A 13,055-nucleotide genomic window follows, 5' to 3' on the forward strand; every position below is an offset into this window, starting at 1 on the left:
TCTCTTCTCCATCTCTCCCTCTGCATTGCACAGCAGGGCGCATTAGTGCCAGGGGGCTCTGTGGACGCTGTTTGGCTTAATGCCAGCGAAAGCAGGGTCTACAGGAGTACTTACGGGCTCCTAGTGTTAAGAGCTGTGATGTGGTTGCCTCAGCAGCGTGGCTCAGTGCTTCTGTTCTTGGAGCTCTGGTGTTATCAGTGGTCAGTGCAGGTAACGCAGCCTGCTCCTGCTGCAGATCTCGCTGTTATGCACAAAGACCGACCACAGGCACCGTCTGGTGACAGAGGCACTTGGCCAGGTTTATAGCTGTGTAGTCACAGATCTAGTGCCCTGGATTTGCGGTTACGCGTGCACCAACTCAAGTGCTCCAGGATGAGGAGCAATTCAGTCAGTAAGTCTCTGTTGTCCCTTCGGCCATGCAAAGGGGGTAAGGCCAGGCACCCCAATATTTATAGCCTAAAATAAACTTGTCTGGTTTCGGACATTTGTTTGCTCCCTCCCCTTGTACCTAGTACCTTGAACCGAAAAATATTAGCGGAGACACTGTTGAGCATCCACTGCGGATGCGCTCGGTGAGGTTAATCTTCGTGTTTTACCTCATGCCCGTTGCAGGGTTCCAGACCAAGGAGGATATCTACTGCCTCGCTTTAGCGAAGGCCCTGTACACTGTGCCCACGCCAGTGACTGCTGGGTTTTATGCACCATGGGGACATTGCAAAAACCTGCTCTTACACAAAATCAAGGGTGAGTACTGCCCCGGGGAACGTAAGACGGGGAAGGAACCTTGTGGGGATGGGGATTAGTGGATGACAACTATCTCCAAAGAGCCAGAGCCACCCGTACTCATTTGCCGATTATGCAATCGCATAGGGGACCTGAAAATTTGGAGCAGCACTGGGTTTTCATGTCCACTCCACCCACCTGCCTCTTCCTATCCATGGTCTGTGGCTCTGCTTCCTCCAGCAGCAGAAGTTCTAGAAGATCTAGTTAATTTACAAGTGAAAAAGTCTGCTCGAGCTACTGGCAGAACATCAACGACATGGTAATGAAGCCATTTAACAGGCATTTGCCAACCTCTGCTAAATGTTTGCTGAATTTACTGTGAGAGTCGACAGGACCTTAGTTTAAAATGTGTTTGTTTATTAGTGTGTGGATGAGGATTATAAAATCACATCGCTAAAAATTCAACATCCATCTGGGCTGCTGTTGGGCAGATGGGCACCAGTTTAATAGAACGGTGTAGGATCCCATCAATCCTAAGGATGGCTTTGCCAAGAGCTACCCATTCTTGATTGCTTCCCAGAAGGGAGGGATTGTGAAGCTGGAAGACCCTTCAGGAGGAGAGATTTAAGGCACTGCCAGGTACCTAACATATCTTCCTCTTTTATCTCAGAGAACATGGAAAACGAATCGAAGAAGAAAGACCAGGAGGAATTTCAGCGGACGCAGAAGATGCAGCGTGACAACACTGGCCGGGATCTACTCAAGCTCCTGTTACTCATGATCTTCTACCGGCCGGTCCTGACGGAGCAGCAGAAGTGGAGAAGGAACGTGAAACACGTCTTCATCCATTTCAGCGCCTGGGAGTACGCGGGCTGCGACCAGCTTTGGGCAGGCCTCATTACCACACTGTGCGACGGCATCGAAAGCCACTTTGGTCTCCTACCCATGAGCATTTACAGGACCATAGACAGGAAATGTAGCATCATCGAAAGACCAGGGGATCAGGAATGGGTTAGCAAGAAGTTCCTCTTCCTCCCGCTGTGGGTGGCTGTGATCCTTTTGATCATGGTAGCTATTGGGGTGGGTGGTCTCCTCCTAGTGTTTGGGATCCCCATCGGGGATGCCTCGGGAGACGCCATAGCTGTCGTGGAAGGCATTGGGGTGACGGCTGTCAGCGTCTCTGCAGCAGCTGCCATACGGCTCACTATCACAGTGGTACGAAACATTATCGTCACCCAGAAGAGCCAGCTGGAGAGACAGATGAACCAGACGGCTCTCAGTGCACAGCTGGGCTTCATGAGCTGCGTGAAAAGCGAAGTCAGGACAATCACTGGGTTCCTGCAGTACATGGAGATCTTCCAGCGGCGGAAGCTGCGGGTGGTGCTGGAGATCACCCACTTGGATACATGCAGCCCTGACAAGGTGGTGGGCGTCCTTGATGCCATGAACATCCTCCTCTCAGACGATGACGCCCCTTTCATCTCCATCCTGGCTGTTGACTCCAGCATCATTGTCGACTGCGTGGAAAGCTCCAAGTATATGAGAGGTATGGCCAACAACGGCTACGAGTTCTTAAACCGCATCGTCACCCTGCCCTTCTCTGTCCCTCGGATGGACTGCGACACCAAGCGGAGGCTGATCAGGAATATCATCGCGCGCAAGGAGCAGCTAGAGGCAGAGGTCGGCTTCCGGCAGGATGGCAAGATGGAAGCCAGCTCTGACTTCCTCAACATCTCTCGCTACCATTCGGCCAACCACGATGCCCAGAATCCAGTTGCAGAGGACAGCCAGATACCTCTCATGGTTGGAACCCCAGCGCTGGGAACCGGCAGCTGCGGGAAAGGTATCCGAGCCAAAGACCTCATTCAAGATGCTTTCGACTACCTCCTGGATGACGCCTTGAAGGAATTCATGACAGACAACGTGGTGCAGATGCGGCGCATCGTGAACACCGTCACCATCACCATCAGGCTGCTGGCGAGTAACATCCCCAAGGATGAAGTGTGTCCGAAGAAGGTGGTGGAATGGGTGCTCCTTGCCAACCAGTGGCCGTGCCGTCTGAGCTGGCTCTTGCAGTGCATCGAGGATGAGGAGCAGAGGAGTCGAATGGGCAGCTGCCATGGAAGCCCGCTCCGCCCCGACATGTCTCTGTGGGAGGTCTACGAGAAGTACATGGTAGAGCTGGACATGCTGAAAGGCCAGATGGAAAAGCTGCTGGAACTGGACCAGGATCCCGAGCTGTTCCACACTTTCCTGTACGGCAGGTTTCGGGTGGAGGAGGCCCTCTTCTACCTCCCCTTCACGGTCAATTTGGACCCATCCCTGAAAAGACAGATGGAGCTGCAACGTGGCAGCCACAGACTGAAACGGACAAAGAAATTCGACAAGCTCAGCACCTGCACTCTGCTGGGTATGACGGTGGAGGATGTCTGCCGAGAGGTGGGTCACCCTTGGGTTTCCTTCCTTCGAGCAGGGCCAGCTGTCGATAGAATGTCCATGCCTCTTCATCGCAAGAAGCATGTCATTCATGTGACAGCAGCTGCCCACAGATGATGGCTACAGGCAGAGCCATCTTTGCAAATCGTGGGGCCCTGAATAATTGAGGGCCCTTCTGCAGGATTGCCTGGGCCTTTTCCCCTCATGCAGCTTCTGCTGGAGGTCTGGTCGTTCCTACTACCTCCCTACCCCAAGCAGGGCTCAGGAACTAGAGCAGAGTTGCAGATCCTCTCTGCTTGCTAGCTTGCTGCTGCTGCTGATTTGAACCCCGTAGCAGATTTGAACCTAGGCCCTCTAGGAGTGTGTCTAAACTACATGGCTCCGTCGACGGAGCCATGTAGATGAGGCTGATCGGCAGAGGGAAATGAAGCCGCGATTTAAATAATCGTGGCTTCATTTAAATTTAAATGGCTGCCGCGCTCTGCCGACCAGCTGATGATCAGCTGTTTGTCGGCAGATCGGGGCAGTCTGGACGCTTCCCCGTCGACGTGAAAGCCCTTTGTCGACCTCCCCGGTAAACCTCATCCCACGAGGCATCAGGGGGAGGTCGACAAAGGGCTTTCATGTCGACGGGAGCGTCCACACTGCCCCGATCTGCCGACAAACAGCTGATCATCAGCTGGTAGGCAGAGCGCGGCAGCCATTTAAATTTAAATGAAGCCGCGATTTAAATAATTAAACATATTTCCCATGGGCCTAGGGACAGCCCTGACTACGGGCCCCAGAGCTGGGAGAAAACTGTCCCACATAACTGGTGCATAACTGGAGGGAGAGGAGCGAGAACTAGTGGGGGTAGGATGTTGAGGGGAACAGGCGGTGTGGGATGGGGGCTTTCGGGGAAGGCACAGTGTGGGTTTGAGGCCTCAGGAGTAGGGGGGCACATGAGAGGGAATGGGCAGAGTGAGGATGAGGGGGAAAGGGTGATGTAGGGGGCAAGGCCACAGTCCGGGCTCTGCTAGTTCCCCCACTTTCTGCTGCTCCTGACTCTTGGTTTGCACAAAACATTTCTTCTTGGAACAACTCGGTTCCTTGCAGCTCTTTCCTCCAACCCCGAAGCCATTGGCTGGCTCTCCCCGGGTTCATCCTTTACGCTCTGAAATGACTTTGGTCGGTTTTAAGACTGGGAGACCCGTAGCTGTCTGTTATGCACTCCAGAGAGAAGAGAGGCAAAAACATAAATACTCTTGCTGGAGGCCTGCAGCGTAATACCCCTTATCCAGAATAACACACAAGAACCCTGAGGCTATGTCTACACTGCTAGCTTTTGCCTGCAGAGAGCATGCTAGGGTGTGTCTAGACTACATGCCTCCGTCGACGGAGGCATGTAGATTAGACAGATCGGAAGAGGGAAATGAAGCCGCGATTAAAATAATCGCGGCTTCATTTAAATTTAAATGGCTGCCCTGCTCTGCCGATCAGCTGTTTGTCGGCAGATCGGGGCAGTCTGGACGTTCCCCTGTCGACAGAAAACCCTTTTGTCGACCGCCCCGTTATGCCTCGTGGGATGAGGTTTACCGGGGCGGTCGACAAAAGGGTTTTCTGTCGACAGGGGAACATCCAGACTGCCCCGATCTGCTGACAAACAGCTGATCGGCAGAGCAGGGCAGCCATTTAAATTTAAATGAAGCCGCGATTATTTTAATCGTGGCTTCATTTCCCTCTGCCGATCTGTCTAATCTACATGCCTCCGTCGACAGAGGCATGTAGTCCAGACACACCCCTAATGAAGCACAAGAAGTTGCTAACGAGTGCTTCATTAGCATACTCTCTGCCTGCAAAGGCCCGCAGTGTAGATATAGCCTTAGGTCGAGAGGCCCAACTCCACCCCCGTCAGGCTGACTGCATGCTTCCCTCCAGCCTACAAGCAGGGTCAGGAAACCTTCCCTCTTCATTTCAACACACCCCTCCAGTGGTCCCTGCATTGCTAGCTTTTGCCTGCAGAGAGCATGCTATTTCCCCTGCCGTGCCAACTTGCTCAGCGGTGCCCCTAGCAGAATCCAAGCACACGGCAGTGGGGTGTGCAGGGTACCATACCTGGCCCCACAGCCGGCCGGCCCGCCTTGTTTGCTAGAATCTGAGCAAGCCCAGACAGGTTCCTCTCGGGAGCTATAGCGGACCCTTCCTAAAAACGTGTTTGGCGACCTGTTCAGTAGATGCACGGCACTAACGGGTGCTCCCACTTCTCTTCCAGATGGACACAATCGGCTTGAAGGAGGAAAACGTCCCGCTGTACAAACAGAGGCTCAGGGACCATAATCTCAACGGGCGCGCGCTGGTCTATAGTGACAACACTGAAATCAAAGAGGCCCTGCACATGAGTCTTGGCGAATGGACCCTCTTTAGCATCCATTTCCTTGGAGTGTTTCCCCCGGCGAATTTGGCCTCTTCTGTGGTGTCCCCCGTCCCGTTCCACGTCAGGCCAGAGGCTCTGAAGAACATGGTTGCCTTAAGAGAGACTGTGGCGAGAGGGAGCAAGCTCTCTCTGAACAGCTCCAGGGAAGATCTTTGGGAAAAGAGATAACTCTGAATCCTGAACACAGAGGTGAAAGTGCCCTGGTGCGCAGCTCCAGCAAGAACTGCAAAGACCTGGGCTGCAATAGGACAGTACCTGTGAGAAACTGTAAAGTTACTTTCACGGCCGCCTGTACAAAACCAGAAGCAAGATCGGGGCTTTCGCCCACAGTGTACCTCCCTGAGACTCCAGTGACATCGCACGGATGAATCATAGAATCCTAGAGTTGGAAAAGACCTCAGGAGTCATCAAGTCCAGCCCCCTGCCCAAGGCAGGACCAATCCCAACTCAATCATCCCAGCCAGGGCTTTGTCAAACCGAGACTTAAAAACCTCTAGGGATGGAGATTCCACCACCTCCCTAGGGAACCCAGCCCAGTGCTTCCCCACCCTCCTAGGGAAATAGTTTTTCCTAATGTCCAACCTAGACCTCCCCCGCTGTAACCTGAGACCACTGTTCCGTGTTCTGCCATCCCTCACTACTGAGAACAGCCTCTCTCCATCCTCTTTGGAACCTCCCTTCAGGAAGTTGAAGGCTGCTATCAAATCCCCCCTCACTCTTTGCTTCTGCAGGCTAAACAAACCCAAATCCCCCAGTTTCTCCTCATAGGTCATGTGCTCCAGACCCCGAATCATTTTGGTCAAGCTCCCCTGGACCCCCTCCAATGCGTCCCCATCCTTCCTGTAGTTGGGGGCCCAGAACTGGACACAATACTCCAGATGTGGCCTCACCAGAGCCGAATAAAGGGGAATAATCACTTCTCTGGATCTGCAGGCAATGCTCCTCCTAATGCCCCCTAATATGCCATTAGCCTTCTTGGCTACAAGGCCACCCTGTTGACTCATCTCCGGCTTCTCATCCACTGGAATCCCCAGGTCCTTTTCTGCTGAACTGCTGCTTAGCCAGTCGGTCCCCAGCCTGTAACAATGCTTGAAGCAATCAGATGACAAGAGAAGAATTAAGGATCCGGGGGGGGAAGGGGGGGGGGGACTGTACTGGGTCTGAGGGATTTGGGGCACATTCATGTCAACGGGGCTGGTGACAGACGTTGTCGGGCCCTGGGTAATGTATGGGAGGGGGTCGGCTCAAGACCCCCTCAAAGGGGCAAGGCTCTAGACCCCCTCAAAGGGGCAAAGCTAAAGGTAGGAGGGGCAAGGCGAGGGCCAATCAGGCCTTAGCGCCACCCACCTTGCACCAGACAGAGCTCTAGGACTGATTTCATTTGCCCGGGTCTCTGGCAGTGGCGGCTGCCATAATAGTCGATACAGTGACCCAGAGGCCTGGACCCTTTTAAATCATCAGCTCCCGAGACAACTGCCCCCTTTGCCTCTCCCCCTCCCCATCCGTGGCCCCTGTCTGTGGGGCTTCAGACCCTGGTGGTCAAAGTTGTGAAAGTAGAAAGAATTATACTGTAAGAAAAAGATGAATTGTGCTGTAATAACTGAATAAGTTGAAGGAATTCTGTTTGTCTTTTTAAGAGAAAGAAGAAAAGTATGTTAATGTTGATTGTAGGTATGCAGATCAAGGTGCTAGCCAATTTGGGCCTGAGTTTAACAGGAAAAGGAACATTAGGTGTTAGACAGGAAACAATTCCAGATAATCAGGGAGATATAGCCAGGAGATTGCTGTGTGCTTAATATTGAAATGAAGATACTTAACCACACTAATAATGTGAAGTTTTGCCACACCCTTTGATCTTGTTAACTTGGCTTTCTTTTGACTGTATAAAATCAAGGGGTTTGAACCTTGTATGGTACTCACATTTTCTCCATGCATTTTAGCAAAGCTTTGCTGAAATAAACAGAGCAGTCTGCCAAATCTGTGAGTCCTGTCTGACTTTGACAATTTGGAGGTCCCACTGAGATGGCAACCGTCTTCGCTGAGGCTGTGTGATCCCTGACTGTCTGGCAGGATGACCGTGGTAGCCGGCACCTGGGCATTTGGCCCCAGCGGTCCTCCACCAGAACGGAAAGGTGCACAACCATAGCGAAGTCTACGCCATCGAACCTGTTGGTTCCTGCTCTGTTCTGGTAGGGATCCCGGGATCTAACATCAGGACTCTGGTCAGGTAATTATTTTGTCCGCACTGAGGACTGTCTTGTCTCTGTGTCTATCCGTCTTCCCTGTGGTGTGAGTGAGTCTGGGAGCCATCCCTGTCCAGGGACTGGCCGACCAAGGGGCTCCTGTCCCCACGGTCTGTGTGACTGGAATCTGCACAATCGCAGCCGCACCGCACCTTGGATAAAATCCTTGGAGTGAACGCAAGGGCGATTGAGGCAGTAGCCTGTGGGCTTCTTTTGTGTGTTGCACTGGGCACCGCTCTGACGAACCCGAATTTCCTCCTTGTGTGATTGGTGTATGAAGTCCTCCTGTATGGGTAACTAGACATCTAAGCAGGGATAGTTCCCTAAAGGGACCCTGGCTCAGTTTATATATTTTAGAAAGGGTCCGGACTCCTGTAAATTTCTGGAAAAATGATCTAGATTGACTCTGGGGGGATCCCAAAACTCAGTGGCCACTGTTAGGATCTTGGAACAAAGACCAAGTGGACGTCTTAAAAGACAAACTTGGCCTTCCCAAAACTAAATTGGCTAGAGGAGAGGTAGATTGCTTCATGCAGTGGTGGGACGAGGCAAATCTTAAATGAACTGAATCGAAGCTCGCCTCCCTTAAAAATTCTAATTATAAGAAAAAGCTTTATTGGAAACCTCCTCTCCCACCACCAGATCGAGCGCTTCCCTTTACCCCGTCCTCCAAGAAGACTCAGACCGGTCCTACTTGAAGCTATAAACCCTTGGCCCACACGGAGCTCCACTCGATTTTAAAAGGTTTTCCAAAGCCCCAGGAAAACCCTACCAAATTTGCAGAGAAATTTTGCTAGTGTGCAATGCCTATGAACCCTCTGAAGCAGACCTCCTGCAACTGTGTAAACTACTTATAACCCCGTAAACAGCAACAAAGAAAAAAAAAAAAACCCGGGCAACTATCACACAGACTGACTGATGGTTTTTTTTGTTTGTTTGGGTTTTTTTGGGGTTTTTTTGGGGTACAGCAACCAGGTAAAAATGGACAGGGCGCCCTGGCGCATGCGTTTGTTAATAGCCTCTTATCTGCTATTAGCAGTATGTTAAAGCAAATAAGTGTTGGATGGGAGGCCAAGACCATGGACAAATTGCAAGCAGTGGCAGAGCATTGCCACTGCACTCTAAAAGGAAAGAGAAGCAGTCCTCACAAAAGTTGATAGCTCTGCAAATACAGCATTATTCAGGGCAGGGCAGACAGTACTGGGAACGGGGAGGGTACCAAGAATGGGGATAAGGTCGGAGAAGGGGTTGTGGCACCGGGTTTTTGGGATTTAGAGGTTTCAGCTCCGGTCATATCCACCCTGTGGGAACAAGGCATTATTGTCCCCTGTTCCAGCCCCTGTAACACCCCTATCCTCCCAGTTCGAAAAGCTGATGGTAAATCATGGCGGTTTGTTCAGGATCTTCAAGCTATTAACTGCATTGTTGTACCCACCTTTCCTGTAATCCCTAACCCAGCAACCAATCTGGCTTCTATCCTGCCAGATGCAACTCATTTTACTGTTGTTGATTTGTGTTCTGCTTTCTTTTCTGTCCCGGTTCACCCTAAGTTCCAGTATCTTTTTGCCTTTTCTTACAAGGAGCAGCAGTATGCTTCCCAAGGGGTACACAGAAAGCCCGTCTTACTTTTCCCAAGCATTAGCCAAAGACCTTGTTAACCTGGTCTTCCCCTCTGGGTCCACATTGGTCCAATGTGTAAATGATCTACTCCTCTGTTCCCCTTCATTATCTGCCTCAGAAACTGACTCTTTAGTGCTTCTCACTGCCCACCCCCCCCCCCCCACCTTAGGGTTACCTGACTACTGTAAGCCTTTACCCTTTTCTGCCACGAGCAATCTGGTTGTGCACTTGGGGTTCTTACTCAGGAGCATGGTGGCAAAAATCGTCCAGTAGCTTATTTCTCTGCCACCTTGGATCCTGTTGCCCAAGGTCTACCCCCCTGTCTGCGTGCTGTGGCTGCCGCGGCACGCCTAATTGAAATGTCTGAGTCCCTTGTCCTCCGCTCTCCTGTTTCTCTCATGGTCCCTCACTCTATAGATACTCTCCTGCTACAATGTAATACAGCTCACCTTTCCTCCACCCGCCTCACTTTTACTGCTTTCGGCTTCGCATATCACCATAAAGTGCTGTTCTCAGTTGAACCCTGCCACTCTCCTTCCTCTGGCTAATGACGGTGAACCCCTCGACTGCCTTGCAAGTGTCTCTGCTGTCACCGTCTCATGCCCCGACCTTTCTGATGTCCCTCTCTCTAACTCCGACCTTGTGTTATTCACTGAAGGTTCCTGCTTTAGAGATAGCCAAGGTCGTCTCCTCGCAGGATACGCTGTGGTATCACTCTCTGAAACCCTAGGAGCTGCGCCTTTACCTTCTGTGACCTCAGCACAAGTCGCTGAACTAGTTGCCCTAACCCGCGCTTGCTTTCTGACTGAGGGACGCTCCGCCACCATTTATACTGATTCTCGATATGCTTTTGGGGTTGTACATGACTTTGGCACCCTCTGGCAAGCTCGGGGTTTCCTTACCTCTGCTGGTACCCCTATCAAGAATGGCCCCTACATTGCTGCTCTCCTGTATGCACTCCCATCTGCATTAGCTATTGTTAAGTGCCCTGGTCACTCCACAGCAGATACTGATGTTGCTAAGGGTAATGCTGCCATAGAACCTTCCCCAGGTGCGTTTCTCGGTTCCCTTTCTGTTTCTGTACCACCGCAGTCCCTTTCTAAAGTCACCCTGCTCCAAGACTCTGCCTCAGAAACAGAAAAAGACTCCTGGGTCACCCAGGGTTGCTCTCTACACCCTGATTCCCTTTGGCGCCCCCTTATTGGTGCCTTTGTGGCCCCCTTTTCGCTCTACCCAGCTCTGGCCGCCCTGCTACACGGCATTTCGCATGTCGGAAAGAAGGGTATGATCTCTGCTGTAACTAAGGCAGAATGGTGGGCCCCCCATTTCAGCTCTTTTGCAGCTCACCACTGTGCCGCCTGTACCACTTGCCAAAGCTACAATGTTGGCAAACCTGTAAAGGTAGCTCAAGGGTTCTGGGGCCTGCCCCAAGCACTGTTCTTGCATTGGCAGCTTGATTTTGTACAAATGCCTGTGTGTCAACTATATGAATTTATTTTGGTTATGGTATGCTTATTTTCGGGTTGGATTGAAGTCTTTCAAAGTCTTGTCGCAAAGCTGATTTGCTGTCTGTTGCCAAATGTTTGTTAAATCATATTATGCCTGCCAAAGAAACTCCTGCCACTCTGTCCAGTGACCGGGGTACACGTTTTACTGAACAACTTGTTCAGCACTGGATCGTGTGTTACATGTCACACACCTGCTGCACTGTCCCTACCATCCCAAAGACATAAATTAAGTCCTTTTGAAATTGTTTATGTGAACAATGGCTACCATTACTCCAGTCTCAGACTTGAACTTGACTCACAGTACACTCCTTCAGTACTGCAAGGGACTAATGCAAGCTGTAAGTCACTTCCATTCACAGGTTCGAGCCGCCTGGCTGACAGAACCCACCTCGGATGCCTGCCACACTCTCGAGACAGGTGATTGGGTCTACGTACGACACCACCAACGAAAACACGCCATGGAACCCCGGTGGAAGGGCCTGCATCAGGTGCTGCTCACTGCCCAGACGGCTGTTAAGTTATCCGGCATCGCAGCATGGATACAGGCTTCGCAGTGTAAGAAGGCACCATCCCCAGCGGACCAATCATCACCTCAGGACCATGCAGAGTCAATTTTGACTCCAGAAGAAGACGTAGAGGAACAGCCTGCAATACCTTACAACCTACGTTCGCGTAAGGATTGCCTGAAGCAGATGAGGACCAAAAGCAAGGCCCAAGAAGAAGCAGTAGTGAGCCTAGCGCCTGCTGCCTGGTGGACATAAAACCGTAACTGCGGGTCCCTCAGTGGAGGTTGTCAGAACCAAAAGGGTCTTGCCTCCAACATGTGCCTCTGGTGGGGCCTGTTCCTCGGCCACTGGTGTCTTAAGATCTGGGGAATCCACAATGACAATGACAATTCTTTTATCCACCAGCAAGTATGGATCGCTCAGACCCTTAATATCTCTAATTGCTGGGTCTGCAGCCACATTCCATCCCACTCACAAGCTGGTTCCTGTCTTGGCAATCCCACTTAATTCCCCAGGCCTCACCCGTTTAACAAGACATGGAACAGTAATGACACTTGGGAAGCAGTGGGAATAATTGTGGGAATAAATGTATCTAAACGGATAAGTGTGGAGGAGAAAAAAGGTCACTGGTGTTTGGTGTGTAATGGGACGGGGCTGAATCTGGGGAGGAGCAGTTGTCTCCAGCATATTGTAACATCAGTACAATCTTTAATGCCATGCAAATAACACCACTCCCCGTAAGGAGAATCACCGTGTGCCCTTCGGGGGATATTACTCCTCCTTTATAGACACCTATATGGCAAAGGGGTGCAACCGACCCTTCCCGGCTTTGATAGGGCATCATTGGGTCTGTGGAACAAAGGCCTATACCACATTACCAGTTAACTGGTCAGGTATCTGTTATCCCGCCCAACTCTTCCCACAATTCCGAGTGTTAGAGTCCTTCCCATGAGAACGCCTCCGTAATTTTAGGCGAAAAAGAAGGGACTTGTCGGATGCCCAATGGTATGTGAATCACATAAGCCCTTTAACTTGGGAAGAGGCTATTGGTGGTTCCTTTGACCCACTTGGGGGAGTAATACATCATGCAAAAAGGCTTCTGAGGTTACAAACAGTAGTTAAAATCATGGAAAATGAAACTGGAAAAAGTTTAAGGGCCCTGGCCAAAGAAACAGGAGCGATCAGACAAGTGGTCCTCTAAAACCGTCAGGCATTGGATATAGTGCTGGCAGCAAAAGGAGGGACCTGTGCTCTCATTGGCAAAGAATGTTGTGTATATATACCAGACAACACCAATGATATAATAGATCGCGCTAGCTACTTAAAAAAGATTGCATACCTTTCCAACGAAGAGCCAAGTTCCCTGTGAAAATGGCTAAGTAACTTGTCCAATTTCTCTGGCATAGGAAACTGGTTGTTTCAGGAAGCCCTGACTATCCTATTTGGAATCTTAATAATGTTTGTATGTTTTCAGTTAATCTCCTGTTGTATCCAAAACTGTGCAAGACATGTCACAGACATGTCCCCTCACCAGAGTGCTAATCTGATGCTTTTAAATATCACTAATGAACAAAAAGACAAAGAACGGTTAATGCAAGGAACCCAG

At 50.9% G+C, this 13,055-nt stretch overlaps 1 protein-coding gene across 1 annotated transcript; it reads left to right on the plus strand.

Annotated features, from left to right (window-relative positions):
- The first annotated feature begins 563 nt into the window (after positions 1-563).
- Positions 564-11,321, plus strand: LOC142825318 (NTPase KAP family P-loop domain-containing protein 1-like). Its single transcript, XM_075917258.1, has 3 exons — positions 564-744; positions 1,394-2,096; positions 11,303-11,321. The coding sequence occupies exons 1-3, from the start codon at positions 564-566 to the stop codon at positions 11,319-11,321; spliced, it is 903 nt and encodes a 300-aa protein (XP_075773373.1).
- Positions 11,322-13,055: the final 1,734 nt, after the last annotated feature.

The sequence above is a fragment of the Pelodiscus sinensis genome, unplaced genomic scaffold (assembly GCF_049634645.1).
Source record: "Pelodiscus sinensis isolate JC-2024 unplaced genomic scaffold, ASM4963464v1 ctg50, whole genome shotgun sequence".
In the NCBI taxonomy this organism is placed as follows: Eukaryota; Metazoa; Chordata; order Testudines; family Trionychidae; genus Pelodiscus; species Pelodiscus sinensis.

Excerpts from the sequence above, each read along its gene's own strand:
- LOC142825318 (XM_075917258.1), top strand. The coding sequence starts at position 564 with ATGCGCTCGGTGAGGTTAATCTTCGTGTTTTACCTCATGCCCGTTGCA. Across the intron at positions 745-1,393 it reads GCTCTTACACAAAATCAAGG|AGAACATGGAAAACGAATCG; the intron begins GTGAGTACTGCC and ends CTTTTATCTCAG.